Source organism: Myxocyprinus asiaticus, chromosome 37 (genome assembly GCF_019703515.2).
Source record: "Myxocyprinus asiaticus isolate MX2 ecotype Aquarium Trade chromosome 37, UBuf_Myxa_2, whole genome shotgun sequence".
NCBI classification, from domain to species: Eukaryota; Metazoa; Chordata; class Actinopteri; order Cypriniformes; family Catostomidae; genus Myxocyprinus; species Myxocyprinus asiaticus.
In genome coordinates this window covers 13058108-13077321 of record NC_059380.1, presented here as the reverse complement: position 1 = coordinate 13077321, position 19214 = coordinate 13058108, and the positions used below count along the sequence as shown (strand labels likewise).

Here is a 19214-nt window from a genome sequence, read left to right as displayed (position 1 = left end):
CTGAAATTAAATGTAACAGAGACCTCCATTTAGTCACCTGAACTATGAAAGAAGAACATCTGAGCAATTAAATATTCCATTGGGGATGTATGAAAGCAAAATTCATTTACATCAATTCCAACCCACTGTCACCTCCTCCAACATACATACACATACACACACACACATGTTGGTGCGGCTATCCTTATGAGGACTCTCCATAGACTCTCCACATAATGATTTTTATACTGTACAAACTATAGATTCTATCCCCTAACCCTAACCCTAACCCTACCCCTAAACCTAACCCGCACAAAAAACTTTCTGCATTTTTACATTTTCAAAAAAAACATTGTTTAGTATGATTATTAAGCGATTTGAATTATGGGGACACTAGAAATGTCCTCATAAACCACATTTATAGCATAATACCCTTGTAATTACCAGTTTGTAACCTAAAAAATTTTCCTCGTAAACCACCCTAACCCGTCCACACACACACACAAACAGGCCCAAAAATACACAATCGCACACCATCAAGATATGTAAATTCCACCTGTGCTCGCCCTTACCCACACAGCACAATACTGTACAGTGTCATAGGTAACAATGGCACCACTTAGAAAAGCCCATTTCAAGGTCATTCATTGACCTTCCCTTTTTCCCCTACACAAAACCTTGAGAACGCTTCATTCCATCCAATTACATCCACAATAATATTATTCACTGAGAGAAAAATTGAACAAGTGAATCCGTCAAACATAGGGTGAGAAAAATCAATCAAGTCCTAATTGACTTTGGCATGTCATTGTTCATGAGAGCCCTGAGGAGCCTAGGGGGATGTGATAGGTCAATAGAGGGTAGATAAGGGGCAAATAAATGTGCACTTATGGTAAGGGGCTCCTTCTTTCGCTAGAGACCTCTAGGTATAGTAGATAGGGCACTGCTTGAGAACTTCAATGAATGCCATCAATGACCTTGTGCTAACACAAATAGTTCTACACATGTGTAGGAGCAGACATGTGCACACCGAGGGAGTTTTGGCCTAAAGATAAAAGACCACAAGCAGTGATTGCCCAGCTCGCACTCCTGCCATAAAGTAATTCCCACTATAGCTCCAAAAGACTCCCTCTGGCTTTCATTATCTCTTTCACACCAGCTCACTGTCTCTGTGTGTCTCCCTGTATCTCCTCCTGTACTGTAACCTCCCTATATTTATTCTCGACGTCTCCGTCTTCATCAGTTGCAGTTGACAAATAACACTAGCATATATATGTATATATATATATATATATATATATTATATACAACAGTTGCGGTCCTCGAGTCTGATTGGACAAGAGACGTTCCATGAGTACTGATGTCTCAGAACATCAGCACTTGGATGCTTCACTGTGTATCACTCCGCTTGTGTTTGTGGTGTTCTAAACTAAAGTGTAAAAGCAGTGCAGATATGTTAAGAGCTAGATGTGTCTCTTTACATTTATTTTTGTGATATTACAGATTTTAGCCAGCAGGTGGCGGCATAGGGAGGAATACCCCCACTCAGATTTCTCCACAAAGAAAATAGGATGCATTTGACCAAAATGACAATATCTTCAGAAAGCTGACTAACACACTACAACATCTCTGCTTGGGAGTGGCAACAGGTGATCACACACGCTCCATCTTTCTCTCTCTCTCACTCTCTCTCTCTCTCACACACACACACACACACACACACACACACACACACATCCATCCTTGTTTCTCCAATAACTTGTTAGAAACAGCCCGTGATACTAGTTCTAAAGTGATGTTTTTGAGAGGCTTGGAAGCATCATTTGGTTTGAAGTAGCAACGGCAGATTCTGATCCGGTGCGTAAGAAAGTAGTTCCATGCACAAATGTGTTTTTTATTACCGTACTCAGTTTTTCCTAATTTTTTAAAATTGACTTTTTCATTGAACTGTTGTATATAAGCAATATCACACTCACAATCATGCTATATGGCCCTAAATCAGCACTGCTGTGATTGCCTGCGGCACTCAGCCTGCAGCCAAATCACAGCAGTGCTGATGTAGGGCCATATTGCATGAGTGTGAGTGTGATACTGCTTATATATATATATATATATATATATATATATATATATATATATATATATATATATCAATTGAGTGACACATTCAAAGTCATAGTGTGAATATATAACCTAATATTTCTAAATAGCAGGATTTTTTTTTTAAATACTGGAATGTCATAATTATTCAACCCCTATTGCATGTAGCTGTTTCTTAAATATGTAGGCTACACAAGTAATTGTTTTAAAACAAAATTAAGTCATCAATCTGCAATGGCACTTATTTAAGTTTGAAAATTTAAGTTTAGTGTTGTAAGCAAAAATGTATTTCTATGCAAAAAATGCAATTAAAAATAAGCTGTCTCAAAAGCTAATAGAGGAGATTATTTCATTACACAAGAAAGGTCATGGCTAAAAGTACATTTCCAAAGTACTTCAATTTCCAATAGACAAAGCTGGCAGCACCATTCATACATTTTTTAAATATGGACAACAGCAACCTTCTTGGGGTGTGGAAGAAAGCAAAACTTCACCAAGGGAAATGTTGACTTGAATATTCAAGAAGTAATTAGGAAAGACCTGTGGAGTCCTGGAAGAAGGTTTTATAGATGTATGACACTAAACTGAAAATGAGTTTTAGACCCATGGTTCAGCAGTACGTCTGGAGTAAGATGACAAGGTGATGACAACAACGACACCATCCCCACAGTCAAGCATGGAGGTGGGTCAGTCCTGTTATGGGGGTGATTTGCGGCTGCAGGAAATGGCTATCCTGACTATGTGACTGACACCATAGATTCTTTCAGGTATCAGGCCATTTTGGCATGAAAAATGTGATGCCTTCAGTATGTAAATTGAAGCTCAGTGATCACTGGACTCTCCAGCAAGGCAATAACACCATGGATACATCCAAGTTGTCCAAAATCTGGTTAAGGGATAGGTCGTGGAATGTCCTTAAATGGCCCTTTCAGTGCATCATTAAAATCCCATTGCAAACCTTTGTTGGGATTTCAAGGAAGCAGTGGCAGCACAGAAACCAAAGAATGTCAATGAGCTGGAAGCTTTTGCTCATGAGAAATGTGTAAAAATTCTAATAGAGAGGTGTCTGAAGCCTGAGAACACTTACCTGAAACATTTATTTGCTGTTATTAGGGATAAAGGATGCTCCACAAATGATTGACTTTGGGGGTTGAATATTTTTGACATGACATTTGTGGAGAGAATTTGTTATTTTTATGTCTCAATTAGTTATTTTTATTTTAATGTATTGCTGGTCAATGGGGTTGAATAATTTCGATTGCAACTGTATATATACTGTATATACTGTAGGTGCTGTGACTGGTTCTTTGAAGCGTTGCACCATTTTAATCACAATGCTGTTTAAAATAGTTTTAGATGAAGTATTAGTATGTCACACCTTAGGATACTGCTGTAACTGCTTGAAATTTCAACTACGCATCATCATGATTCTCATCATCATCATTTCTGTTCTATTCATCATCTTCTTCTCTGAAACTCTTGAGATCATGCACCTGTTTGCTATTATCTACTTACTTCCTCTCTGTTTCTTTCTTTCACTACAGTGAGTATCATCCTGACCATAAAACCCTGTCAGATTCCCAGTGTTAAAGAACAGTGTGGCTCCATTGTAAAAGGTAGCAGTATTGATGAACAGAATCCTTCGGAATGCTAACACTAAATTGTAATCCAATAGACATTTGTGCTGAAGAAGTAGCCAGTCTTTGTGTATGTGTCTGCATGTGTGTGTAAGTGCAGATATTTAGCGCTCTCCAGTTGAGTTGGGATGCTGCCAGTGAGTGTGAGGGGAGAGGGAACAGCAGCTCATGCCAGTGAACAGACAGGCTACACAAATCAGGCACTGGTCCGGCTGAAGCAGCGTCTGCGTGGACAGCTGATTTAATTGTGGGTTGTTTAAGAAGGCTGCTTGGCTAATTAGGTTTTTACGCCTCATTGCTCAGATGCCAGATCAGTGTGTGTGTGTGTCTGTGTGTGTCAGTGTCGTGTTCTGTCTTTATTTCGTCCTTTACACCTGCACAATTTAAGAGCAATACTGTTTACATATGATACACAAACATAAACATATTTGCAGACCTACATGTTGCACACACACATTCACACCCAGAGGAATTCCCTTTTCCCTGTTTTGTCTCTAATGTTTCTTCTAAAATGGCTTAGGAGAAATAAAAATGGACACAAGTAAGTCACAAATTAGTGTTGATATATGGTTAGGATGTATACAGTAGCTATAGAATTAATGTGGACAGCATAGCTCAGATAATTTGGTCTTGGGAGAATTTGATGAGAAATGCTTGCATTTATATTGGAATCTCTGACTTTTGATTGCAGACTTGGGGCCCCTTCAAATCTGAGCAAAGTATAAGTGGGGGGGGGGGGGGGTTAATCAGGAGAAGCAGGAGACCTCCATTTAATTGCATTGCTGACTAGGAGAAACAGCTGACATAAATCAGTTTCATTCGTGATTTTTCCAGGTTGAGGCATAAAGTAAAACTAAAAAGTATGAAAATGCTGCAAAATGTTGAATATATATAGATTAAGCTTGCGAAACAATCTCCTCTCTTTCTATCTGTCAAAGCACCCCTCCTTTGTCTTCTTCCTCCTTACACATTCTGCACACACACGACCATACTTAAAAATACAAACACTTGCATGCACACACACTTGCGTGTTTGCGGTGAAAAACCCTTGTAAACAGTCTAGCTGAACAGTCTAGGTTTAATCCTGTCAGACCACAATGGTGATCAGATCAGCTACTGTAGATACTTCATCTCTGTCATCAACCCAGCAAACACACACAAAATAAGATTACACTGACTCTGCCCCTGAGAAGAGAATTCCTAATGCATAGTCAATTAGAGCCAGAAAGAGCCAAATAACTGAAATGCATGTAGTGTATTTTCTAATACAAAATGCCACATCAGAGAAACCCATGTGATAAAATCCTCATTCTTTTTCATTTCTACAAGATAACCATAATATAAACATAATATCCCTATTTGATAAGCCTATTTTTAAGGCATTAGAATTTTTGTGCATTGTGGCATTGTTTTCATGACTATTAAGCTCATCCCCCTAATCCCCCCCCCCCCCCCACTGCAATTAAAAATATTTGTTTCCCCCATGTTTTATTTTTTATTTTTTTAACATTACAGTAATGAATATTGATAATAAGAAATGGAAAAGGGATGTGCATAGTTGTCATGAAAATAATGTCACAATGCCAAAAACCCTAATGGTCCTGAATATAGGCTTCAATTAACTTTAAGCAAAATGTAATTTCGGTAACACTTTACAATAAGGTTCTATTTGCTAACATTAGTTAACAACATCAGTTAACATGAACTAACAATGAACAATACTTTCACAGCATTAATTAATCTTAGATAATGTTAATTAAAACATTTACTAATACATTTTTAAAATCAAAACTTGTAATAGTTAACATTAGTTAATGCACTATGAACATGAACTAATAATGAACAATTGTATTTTATTAACAAACACTGACTAAGATGAATAAATACTGCAAATAGTATGTTGTTGTCAACTGTTTGTTCATGACACCTAATGCATTAACTGATTGTTAACTAATAAAACATTATTGTATAGTGTTACCATAATTTCTTATTTCAGTCTTTTGATTTTTGGGTTTCGGGAGATTCACCCGTCTTTAAATTTACACCATTGACAAAAACATGGTACATTTCTACAGAGGTATATGTGTTGCTGACAATGGTAGCATATACTGATAAATGTCAAGCAGATGTTTTCCACACTTGACTTGTCCACATTGGGCATTGATCAGTAAAAACAACTGCATCTAATCCCACTTAACGAGCCTAGAGAAGCATCACAGATTGGGTGAATAAAAGAAGTCAGCTGTGGTTAGACTAATGGCTGGCAGGTTAAGAGAAATGTAAGGAAGGCTTGCTGTGCTGTTTACTTGTTTGTGTGTTTGTGTGAGGAAGTGCAGCATTTATAGTTAGCTCTATTGGTTTCATTAGTGCAGAGTGACCAGGGGCAACCAATGCTGCTCAGTACATACATCACCCAGTCAAAGCCTATAAGCGTTACTGCAGCTGTACTGACCTGGACTCACTGAGAGTCTAACTGAGCACATATCACACAAAGTAATGAATTACACTGTGTTGAAATTAGTGCCCGACTGATATATCGGTCGGCCGATATTGTGTCATCACGGTAAGCTGTTAACTAGTCTGTAAAATACATACTGGAAACTTAATAAACAATGACCCCATCATTTTCCCTTTTCAATATAACTAATATAACATTAACCGTGTCCCTGACAACCATGTCACTCATGTCTGTTTGCTGTTAGACAGCTATAGTTTGTCAGTGCAGTCAGTAATGTAGCAGATTGAAAGATAAACATCAGAGCATCTTTTTGCAGCTCAGCAGACAATGGTGCGGTTGTGGATTTTGTCTGTTTAGTGCTGATTTCATGCTATGTTATTACCTAATTGGTGAGACACAATGCTGGAAAGTAAAATAAACAATGTCCGTCTTTTACTCTCTGTGACAATGAGCTTATAGCTAACTAGCTAATCACGTAGCTACTTTCATTGTTGTCAGCTGAGTAGAAGCTAATGAGTAAACAGGTATTCACCAAACTGTTTTGTTCAGGATTCACAGATTGGTACCCCCTTCAACCGAACAATTCCAGTCATGTCATTTATAAAATGTAATATTTAAAAGTCTGGTTTTCCAACGTTGAAAGTTTCCCCTGAACTTGTATAGCAAAATACAGTGTAACACCGCTGCAGCTGTTTATCTTGACTCGGCAGTATTAAATATAGTCAGCATTTGACTGATACTAAAGAGTAATACTGATGTTTATTTAGCTATTTATTTTATTTTTATTTATTCTTTATTTTAATGGTCAGCATTTGACTGATACTAAACAGTACTGATGTTTATTTAACTATTTGTTTTATTTTTATTTATTCTTTATTTTAATGGTCAGCATTTGACTGATACTAAACATACAGTACTGATGTTTATTTAACTATTTGTTTTATTTTTATTTATTCTTTATTTTAATGGTCAGCATTTGACTGATACTAAACATACAGTACTGATGTTTATTTAACTATTTATTTTATTCTATTTATTCTTTATTTTAATGGTCAGCATTTGACTGATATTAAACAGTACTGATGTTTATTTAACTATTTGTTTTATTTTTATTTATTCTTTATTTTAATGGTCAGCATTTGACTGATACTAAACATACAGTACTGATGTTTATTTAGCTATTTATTTTATTTTATTTATTCTTTATTTTAATGGTCAGCATTTAACTGATACAAAACATACAGTACTGATGTTTATTTAGCTATTTATTTTATTTTATTTATTCTTTATTTTAATGGTCAGCATTTGACTGATACAAAACATACAGTACTGATGTTTATTTAGCTATTTATTTTATTTTATTTATTCTTTATTTTAATGGTCAGCATTTGACTGATATTAAACAGTACTGATGTTTATTTAGCTATTTATTTTATTTTATTTATTCTTTATTTTAAGACTAAACTATCCCTTTAAGCATCTGTTATTGATTTTTAAGCCACTAGAGAAAAAAGACACCTTGCATGTAGTCGCACATTATTAAAGATGCAATCTTTGCTCCTAAAATAGAAAGAGCTCTCCCTACCTCATAGGTAAGAAATTTAACCAAGCTCAATTTGTGTATGGAGAAATCTACCTACATTCTTTCAACAAAAGCAGTTGATGACAATGGCACATTTAGAGAACATTTAGCTAAATCAGTCTTTCTCTCTTTCCTGATCTCTCTCTCTGCATTGAGGACCCAGTATTGAATCTACCACCCACGGAGGCTTCTCTGAATACAGATGCTCATGCATATTAATGAGTGAGGACAGCTGGCTTCTTGTCGTAGGTGATCCCTATCACCACTGAAATGTGTGGTCAGTGACTCCGCCAACCATCCTCCAATTAAATGATTCAGGAAAGCCGCTGTTGTGAATATGGCTGGAACAGTGCACTTATTGTGTCTTTAATAAATACACTGCAGGTACTTATTGCCTTAGTTGCCAGCATAATTGTTCAGAGTAATGAAAATTATATGATAAACATTCCACCATCTTCATAAGATTTTTAAATTGGAAAACAAAAAATCTGAAAACATTTTGATTAAATAATTCACAAAGTTTCCACAGTTTCTGACAAAAAATATAATAAAAATATGACTTGTTCATGACCTTTCCATGATCAGTTGTTTGTTATTACTGGGTAAGATTATTGGATAAAAAAAAAAAAAATCATTCAAATTCTGACCGTTTCGCAAATGAATTGTTTAGACCAACACATAAATCTGTTTGAATGATTCATTAAAAAGAACCAACAAAGAAAGAGCAAGCCTTGCACACAAGAGCAACATCTAGCTGATGAAATATTTTAGAGCTCAGCAACACTAACAAATTTATAATTACTAAATTTCTATGACTTTTAAGATTTTTAACATTCTTGTCCTGGCCTGGAACACACTACTTTAAAATTCCCTGACATCCAGTTTTTCCATGACTGTGGAAACCCTGAATTTACAACAGACATCAGATGTGATGAATTACCAATCAAACCTACAGAAATCCAACATTTCATTTAATGACCTCACCTCAAACTGTTTAACCACATCCTCGAAAGCTTTACTCTGTCTACAGCTCTCCTTCAGCAGTGACATGCTGCGGTCATAGTCTGAGATGTAAGTTGCGAAGGCTGAAAACTCTGCCCGCCGTGTTAATATGACATCAGCTACTGTCGGGCTGTCCTCCCTGGAGATGAACGAGAGACATGAGATGTGTTTGGCTTCTCAGAGGGCATCCAAGGGCATTCATGTTGGCATTATAATAGATTGTGCATCACATGTATTGCTGTGGGAGAGATAAGAGATCTCATCTGTTGAAGTGTTGGTGATACGTGTGTAAAGTTGGCAAAGATTTATCGGTGTGTCCATATCTGCATGTGGCTTAGATAGAGAGATGTATAGATAGGGAATGCATGCATCAGCACCTTGTAAATGATGCACATGTTAAATGTAACATAGGTATGGACTTTTTATGGAATGACATGCTATAAAATATGTGTGCTTAAGTGTGTGTAAATTATGTGAAGGTTGATGTGCATTAGTAATGCATATCAGCGTAATGTGCTTGTTTTTAAAAGATGAGTATATGTGTGTTAAGAATGCGTGTGTATGAACCTGTGTACTCACCACTGTTTAATGCGGGTCTCAAGCTCATTGAGAAATTCAGTGTGCAGATGGTAGGCCTGAGGAAGAGTACTAAGGATCTCGTTCAGTTTCCCCTTTTCTATCACAGGCTCTTCATCCTCTCCTACTGTTGCTGCCACTGCTGCCCTAAAGTCCTGTAGAAAATTTTGGATCAGAGTGAGAAACACTGGAACATCAAATCAAAAATCAAACATTTTAAAACAAAATGCTTCTGAACCACACAAACTACAATCTTGAAGAGATCAAATCATTATTTCTTTCCCTGAGGGCCTATAATGTTAGTCAATGGTTTTTTTTTTGTTCCAAAAACACAATTTAGTTATAAAATATATTCAGAATTCAAGTCTTAATGTAGTTTTTCATGTCCATTTTCCATACTCTTTCTAACCCTTAGAATTAAATGGACAGTTTTTTTATTTTCTTTTTTGCTACTGTCAGGGTTCCAACTATTATCAAGGCACAATTTTCCAGGACATTTCCAGAAAAATTTTTGTGCCCAATATTTTGCAGTTATGATGTATATTGTGGTTATTGGATGGTTATTTTTCTGAATTCTATATTCGATAATTTAATATCATTTATTATCAAAATGGTCTCTATTAAAATTAATTCATTAAAAATTTAATCAAATAAAAATATAATTATTTTAATTTAATTTTCAACATAATATTGCAGAATTTTTTATTAAATGAATTTTTTTACAAAATTCTCACAGCCCAATCCAAAACACTGGCGATAATAATTACAGTAAATATAATATTACTATACAATAGAAATAAATTGTTGTGTTTTCCTCATTTCACGTCCATTTAAATCAAGCTTTTGTTTTGGTATTTTTGTGTATTTTTTAATTTTTAATTTTATTTAATTTTCTCCCCTTTTTCTCCCCAATTTTGAATGCCCAATTCCCAATGCGCTCTAAGTCCTCGTGGTGGCGTAGTGACTCGCCTCAATCCAGGTGGTGGAGGACGAATCTCAGTTGCCTCCGCGTCTGAGACCGTCAATCCACGCATTTTATCATGTGGCTTGTTAAGCACGTTACCGCGGAGACATAGCGCGTGTGGAGGCTTCAAGCTATTCTCCGCGGCATCCACGCACAACTCACCACGCGCCCCACAGACAGCGAACCATATTATAGCTCGCTGAACTACCCAGGCCCCCCCATTTTTGTGTATTTTTGACTGTAGTATCATACCTCCAAATAAGCAGTTTGCTACATGGCCAAATGTGATTATTAAACCCCAAAAAGCTACACACACAGAGATGAGGTGTTTTCAGTGTATGAGCAGCCGGCTTAACACATTCACTTTAAAGTGCACAGAATATGAAGATTATATATTTATTGACTTAAATTTCAGCCTTTTGTTGTTTAATAATTACACTAGGACATATCGTGATTTTAATGTCATTAATTGTGCATTCAAACAACAATTTTCATCCCACATATGTTAGATTCAGTGATATTCTGTGCTTTATACCTAATGACAGTTTTATGACTGGAATCAGTGATTCCGTACATATTTTCTGCATCACGGAAATCAAAGGGCCCTTCAGGTGGTAACGGCGGGGTCAGCAGACTCCAACTGTTGAATTATTAAAAATGTATTCACATCCTAAGGTGTAAAGGCTGCATCACTACGCTACCACCTTGGGATGTGAATTAGTTTTCAAAAAAATCAGCAGCCTTATCATAGTTGTTGTTTATAATTTACAACTCCAATTTTTTTGTAGTTAACATTACAGCAATGTTGGCAGAGATAACGGCAGATGATGAGAAAATGTACGTGACAGGGCTTCATTCATGACAATCAACAACTATCTTGAGTTGCCTTGAGTACAACAGTTTTATTATACTAAAATATTTTCAAGGACAAATATTTATTTTCCAGGACATTTAGGTATTTTTCTCATTTCTATACACACGCTCTCACATGTGAAATGAGTATCAGCACTTTACTGCTCAGGCTGCAGGCGTCATTGACATATAAATGTGGGTGATCATTTGTGAATGTACTTAGGTTTTGAAACATGACATTTTTGAAATAGATAAAGTTTTGAGATCTTCAAGTTACAGTATGATTTTAAAGTTCAATTAACTATTTTACCTAAAACATAAATTAGATGAAAAAAAAATTTCATGATATGACCCCTTTAAAAAAGGAAAAGCGGTTGTGGCTAAGCAGTTGGTGCACCAACAAATTGAACCGTGGCGTTCATGTGGGCGATGAATCATTTTCAATCCCCTTTCCCATGATTACAGTCTATATAAATAAATGTGGTAAAAAAGTGAAAACAAAAAGAATTGCAAAGGACAACACCAAATGAGGGAGAGAAACAATACCAACTCCCTTCTGTGCAAATCCCTCATAATCTCTGCTTGTCCTCTCCTCACTCTGAACTGAACTCTGACCACATTCATCTCTCAGGATGAGTTTGCAGACGTAAGCCAATGGATTGAGCTATGAGAAGCTTGTGTACAGGCCTCTAGCATATATTCGCCCCCAATTCCACCCAGTCATCAGGAGAACATGTTATTAGTTTCTGCCGAATATATTTGTTATGGATGTGACAGTTAAATTGAGAGGCCACCAGTTGGCCTCTTCGGTGACCACCGGTCTGATGGCTCGAAAGATTATTGGATTTTTTTTTTTAAATCCAGAGACAGGATTTATTTACTTGACCCCTATACATGGAAATGACATGTACCTTATGAATTGGAAGTAAAATCTTCTCTCAAATGTCTTCACATTCTCAGGCAAAGCCATTAGGGATCACCATAACACAGAGTTGTATGTGCATCTATTAGATTCATGTTCAGGAAAGTGGTGACATAAAACAAAGACATGCATGCGCACACAGACATATAAGCGCTCACTCTGGGAGGTAATACGACGTTGGAATTCCTTTCTGAGCTTCGCACATGAATCAATGTGTATTGATCCCATCCGTGTCACCATTTGTCAATGCTCTCATAAATAACTCAATGATATTACACAGTTCTCCCTATTGCAGGGCTCCAGACTTAAAAAAACATTGGCTCCTAAACTGAAACATTTAGGAGCCAAATGGCTGTTATAGTTGCCACATCACAGAATTGCTCGATTTAGATTGTTGTTCAAAAACAAGATAGAAAGCCAAAAAAAAAAAAAAAAAAGACAGCTGATAACTCAATATACAGTATATACTGTATAGTTGAGTGCACAAATTTGCATTCCCTTTTGTCTCATAAGTTTTCACACCCCTTTCAGAATTTATACAAATATAAGAGATCAAAGATATTTTTTTTTATTTAGTACTGCCCTTCAGAATCTTCATAACAGGTATTTGCATAAAGTATAATATGCATAGTATATGCAAGTAGTGTGTTGCCTTCTTGAGCATCAGTGAATGTTTTCACCTTGTGAAATAGTTGTGTATGAGTCCCAAAGTATCAAAAGCTGGATCTCACATCACATCACAAATAAATAAATTATATATATATATATATATATATATATATATATATATATATATATATATATATATATATATATATATATATATATATATATATACACACATGGGAGTGCATATATTAAATGTATTTTATATATTATACATATACGTATATATACAGTATATATACAGTTGCAATAAAATGTATTCAACCCCCCTGATCAGCAATACGTTCTGGTGATGTGAATTGAAACACATCAACTAAAACCTCAGTAAACAGTCAGAGTTTCAAAGTTTTTAATAGTGATTTTGAGAACAAAGAGTTCAGTTTACCCAAATGTTAAAATAAAAAATATCTAATTCTCTCCACAAATGTCATGTCAAAAATATTCAACCCTCAAAGTCAATCATTTGTGGAGCATCCTTTACCCTTAATAATATCAAATAAAAGGGGGGCCTGGGTAGCTCAGCGAGTATTGAAGCTGACTACCACCCCTGGAGTCGCGAGTTCAAATCCAGGGCATGCTGAGTGATTCCAGCAAGGTCTCCTAAGCAACCAAATTGGCCCGGTTGCTAGGGAGGGTAGAGTCACATGGGGTAACCTCCTCGTGGTCGCTATAATGTGGTTCGTTCTCGGTGGGGCACGTGGTGAGTTGAGCGTAGATGTCGCGTTGGATGGCGTGAAGCCTCCACACACGCTATGTCTCTATGGCAACGTGCTCAACAAGCTACGTGATAAGATGCACGGGTTGGTGGTCTCAGACGTGGAGGCAGCTGGGATTCGTCCTCTGCCACCCGGATTGAGGCGAATCACTACGCGACCACGAGGACAATTTGGCATTCCAAATTGGGTGAAAAAGGGAAAAAACAAAAATGTCAAAAGTCCGGTAAGAGGTAAGCACCTTGAGTTCTGTAATTAATCAGTCTGTTGTGTCTCTCAGCTGAGATGAGCCTTAATGCTGAAGTTTAAAGCTATTTCCTAGATTTAGTAGTGTAGTAGTAATACGAGCGATCACGTAGAGTTGTGATATGTAAACACTGACTGACGCGGATTCACTTCACTTCATCAACTGGCTCATCTTTTGATCTCTTGCCACCACCTGCTGGCTAACATATGTAATGTAAAAAAAATACATGTAAAGAGACATATACAGTAGCTCTTAACACATCTGCACTGCTTTTACACTTTAGTTTAGAACCGCACGAACACAAGCGGAGTGATACAAACAGTGAAATATCCGAGTGCTGATGGTGTGAGACCATCAGTACTCATGGAATGTCTCTCGTCCAATCAGATTCGAGGACTGGAACTAACTGTTGTATACAACAGTTAGTTCCAGTCCTCGAATCTATTGTATATAATAATAATAATAAAAAAATCTTTAAAGTTTTTCTTTACTGTGACTAGATGGCCCAGACACAAAGACTACAAGAGTGCAAATTAAATGAAATCCCAGATTATTGTGCTACTCCAATCCCAAATAATAATAATAACCAGAAAAAAGAAAAAAAAAGATTTGGTACACAATATGGGACTTTTAATTATAAACAAGCCCGAAATGCACATGGGACTACTATTTTGAAATGTCTGCGCTCCCAGCTGTGAACTCACTGAGGGCTGATTCGCTGAGAAAGTGACTTGAATTCAAACCACTAATCTAAACTCAAACGAGCTCTTGTCGGGTGATTCATTATAAAGATCCGGTTCAAAAGAGTCATTTGTTCACAATTCGTACATCATGGCTCGCAATCATTTATTTTTGGTTGCATTTGAGACCATTTTAGTCGCAGTCTGGAGCCCTGCTTTGAAACTGCTTTCCTCCAATAGCATCTCAATAGTCCCTGAAAATTTCAGAAAGTTTGTTACAATGAAAGTGGTTGTATTTTATCAAGTCTCATTACACTTTTATTGCCTCAGATATCTACTTGCTTACAGTTCAGCTAGAGTCAGTCGGGTACATAAACAATGACACTGGAATGGGCAGAGTGGTGAGAGCTACTTGTCTTATACTCCTGCTAAGTGTTTTCACTGACTTTTAAGACTGGTCAAAACCAGAAAAATAAAAATCTAGCTGCCAGTTCTCAAAATTGCATGTCTAGCCTGTTATTCAAGCACCATGCAGTTCAATTAAAAGCATAACTTCCCATTAGGGACAGGTTCTGGAAATTTGTTGTATTTTTGTGTTATTCAATATCAAACAATGGAACAATAGGCCACGTGTTCTGTCCTGTAGCTTTCTGATGGAGAGCTCTTTCCCTTTCAGAATACACATTTGAGAGAGAGAGAGAGAGAGAGAGAGAGAGAGAGAGAGAGAGAGAGAGAGATCTGAGTACAGCTGACCAAATCTGAGTACAGCCTGTGACATTGTTGGGATCACTTCTGAGTCCATGGGGTCCATAACTTTTAAGCTCCAAAAATAAATTAATTTTGACTTTAATTCTTGATATCTGCAGTCTCCTCGATTACACTTCCTCGAACTAGACCCATGCGCAGAACGCATGTACTGATCGAATCACTTCAGATGACAGGGATTAAACCACGAGAGTTGTATAAATGACCAAATTTCAGTCATGAAACTCTATGTGGCGCAAGCTGATAGGTTCTATGATTTGTTATCTGTAAGCCAGTCGGCTCGCTTACATAAGACATGTTAAGCCAATCGGCTCGCATGGTATACGCTGATTGGTCCTTTGACTTGTAATCGGGTAGCCAATCAATTTGCATCTCTCTCTTTGTCTAACAATAAAATGGCTCAGAGTTTTTTCTCTGAAACCCACCTCCATCCAAGCTCAACTTTTCTAGATCTGCTACAAGGGGATTGTTTGTAATGTCTATTTGTGTAGCAGCATGTCATACATGCTCGATGTAGCATGTCTTGCATTTTGTCTAATTGTGCAGCAGCAGCATGTCCATAGTATGTATGTGTATTTTCTAGCAGTAGCAAGTCTCCGTACTTGCTCTGCAGCAGAAGCAGCAGCAGTAGCGTTAGCAGATCTAGTCTGCCAAGACCACTATCCCATCTATATGTCTTTCCAACATTAACATGCTAAATCTTTCCAAGAATCGTCAAGACTGAAATTACCTTTATGCTGCCTTTATGTCCATTTTGGAGCTTGAAAGTGTTGGACCCTATCATATCTCCATCAAAATAATTTCCTTTGTGTTCTGCAGAAGTAAGAAGTCATACGAGTTTGAGACAGCATAAGGGTTTTGATATTTTCTATTGTTATAATTTTCCTTTAAAGAGAACTCCTAAGGGAATTCAGTCAAAACACTCTATTTTAGCTAGTCTACATTTTGCAAGTCCCTCAGGCTCTTCATCCATAGGACCAAACAGTACTGCCCTGTCTCTTTAAGAGATGTATGCTGAACTGCACATATATCTATGCAACAGTGAGAAAGGAAACACCCTCAAAGTCACAGATGACAGCAGCCAAACACTGATTTAATGATGTCATAGTGGACAGAAAATCAAGGTGACTCAGATCCTTCAGCTCATTATCATTCAACGCAGCAAAGAGTGATTAATGACATCTTTTTCTTTTCCACATACCCGCTAATTGTTAAATGCAGTATAAATATTTATAGCACATCAATATGAAACTAAACGTTCTCCCAAACAAAAGCTAGACATGAAATACTACTCTAGCACTTCTTCTAATTTTGTTCTATTCAGGACCCTATGGGTTATGCTGCTCAATGCAAATCTAAGATATTATGTACATACAAGAGGACCTATAATTACAGTTTTACTGTAACACAATACCGCATATGCATATGAAGCACATAGGCATGTATATCATTAGCATTCTTTAGTGGTTAATAGGACAGCGAATCTATTGACTATGGCTTATTTTATTCAAATGAGGCAATTAAATTAGTTAATATGAAGTACAGTAATTTACATGAGGAGTGCCGTGCGAAGAACTTAAGTTCCCATTGGATCATGCTAAATTGCTCCTTCATTCCCATCCCATCTTGATAATTTACATATTGTATTAATCACGAAAACAAAAGTGCTAAATCTGGTAGTGAGGTCACAGTCTGGAGGACAATGTTTCACACAATAGGTTATAGGTTTTTCTGAGTTAATCTCATCATTCTCATTCACTTTGCAACCCATGCACAAACACGCACACACACACACACACACACACACACAGCCCTTGGGAATGAGGTTAGAAAGACACTTTGGCTGTCAGAGTGGGAGAGCTAATGAAAACAAATGATAACTTGGATTGGACACAGTACATCAAAGAGCAATATTAAGTAAGGTAAAAAGAACTAATCTATTCAGACACACAGTGACATTATTCTTTTATCAGAAACCACTGAAGTCTTCAACACACTTTATCCAGAGTTACAGTATACAACAGTTACCAGTCCTCTAATTTGATTGGACAAGTGGCATTCCAGAAGTGTGGAAATGTAGTATAACTGCACTTCACTTAACACGCTTCACTCCACATGTTTGTTTCTGTAGCGACATGTAATTGTTGATCCTCCTTTGGATTCGTTTGGAACTATTCCTTAGTGGAGCAAAAACAGACATATTCACTCACCATATTTTGTCTAAAATCTAAGTTGCTCAATATTATCTTCTTGTCTATATAACCAAAATATCATATTTAACAATTGTGTTGTTGTATTGACTTTATTGATGTTGCAAGATCAATACACAGCACTCTTGGTTGTGTGATTTTACTAAGATATAAGAGGCATCTAGTACAGCTAATGTGACAATATTGATTTGCAAACAATAGAAACCATGTGCATAATAACTTACAAATTATATGATGTAATCATTTTGAGGTGAGATGAGTTAAAAAGTGTTGGGAAGTTAATTTACTCATCTTGATGTGTGATTTGGGGCCTATGAGTACTAACTTTTATCTCAAAGATTAAATCATAAACATTCCTGTCAGGACTGATCTATATGTTGGGCCCATTCAAATCTATCTGTTCTGTGCACACACTGTTATAGTGTGTGTTTGTGTGTTTATGAGTGACGAAGCTCATGAGAAGATACCCAAAACAAAGGCCCGGTGCGTAGGTATTTCGTCATTCATAGGTTGACTTTTTCAAGACAAGGTTGTCAAGGCCAGGAAGTCTCAGTTACTGAAACAACACTGATAAAGCTCTGCTAAACCCCCACCCCATGTGTGTGTGTATTTCTGTATGTGTAAATGCATGTGTATGCATGTGAGAGACTATGGAGGGAAGTAAGAAAGTAAATCTGACGCAATTGCCTGCCTAGACGCGGGTAGTGAAGTCATTGCTATTCGCCATCAATTCCTAAATCAGGAGTAATTCTACAGGAGCTTTGAATTTCTTGTGAAAACAAATTAAGGTAGAGAATTTTGCACAGATTGTTGTGTCACTTTAAAACAAAAAATGACTAATGGCTGACGATGGTTTTTAACATATCTCTGGTGTGTACACATTTCCAGAACAGACTGAGGTAAGCTCAGTGACAGGGATAAAGTGGTGTTGCCCTGCTCATAACCTCCACAGAGACAATAAGCCATAGAGGTCCTGGGTATTGATAGATAAGCCCGTCTCTACAAACTGATAAACATAAAGGTCCCCTATAAAACCCCATGAACACTATACACAACAGTAGTATGAGATAGGAAGCATGGAAGGATTTACCAGCCTTTATTGTTTATATTTATGCAGACCTGTGACTAAATGCATAATTTTAAACTCACCTACAGTATGACAACTGTAGTACAACCACTGCCATAATTAAAATATTCTAATATAAACGTAACAAAATTGGATTTTCATACCTCCTGAAGAATCTTCAGGGCCTTCACGTGTCTGTGGATTTTGAAACCAGAAAGCAAAAAGGAATTACTTGACATGAGATTACTGTTAGTGGGAAGTCAAAACTATAAATTGTTTTACTAACAAATTTTTTAAAGACATAAAGCAAAAACCCTTGTCTAATTCTGTCAAGCAGATGTACCCTTGATTATCCAAGTGATATTACAATTTAGACAGCAGATGTTTTTTTAAGGGCTTTGTATTGATGTATTGGATGACACACTGCAATAAATCTACACGCTTAATAACTCATTGAGTCGCTGCTGAAATGCAATATCTTGAAGCAGACAGTCCAGTAATAGGCTGTCAGTTTGTGTATCAGAGGAGCTGTTGAGTGAATAAGAAGAGACAGTGATAAAGATGTGGACAGGGTCTGAAAAAAGAAGATCCCTAAACAAATGACATCACAATGCGCTATCTCTAGACTATGATACTGTCTGTATCTGGAATATGTTAAAACCAAGGCAGGAGAACAAGCATAAATACACACATATGCACAGAGGCACAAACACTTACTCTCTTTCTGAATCCACCAGGTCTTTGACAACATAGTAGGCTCTGGATCGCCCATCAATCTGAAAATGACAGAAGAGA

General features: G+C 36.8%; 1 protein-coding gene across 2 annotated transcripts in view; it reads right to left on the bottom strand.

The window, feature by feature from the left end:
- Positions 1 to 19214, bottom strand: part of LOC127428383 (FYVE, RhoGEF and PH domain-containing protein 5-like) — a 70001-nt gene that overhangs the window by 20942 nt on the left and 29845 nt on the right. For both annotated transcript variants that reach the window (XM_051676737.1, XM_051676736.1), the window contains exons 4-7: positions 19137 to 19195; positions 18584 to 18614; positions 9338 to 9489; positions 8741 to 8897 (exon numbers count right to left, since the gene is read on the bottom strand). In XM_051676737.1, the coding sequence (XP_051532697.1) occupies positions 8741 to 8897; positions 9338 to 9489; positions 18584 to 18614; positions 19137 to 19195 (399 nt within the window). The remainder of the gene's footprint in view (positions 1 to 8740; positions 8898 to 9337; positions 9490 to 18583; positions 18615 to 19136; positions 19196 to 19214) is intronic.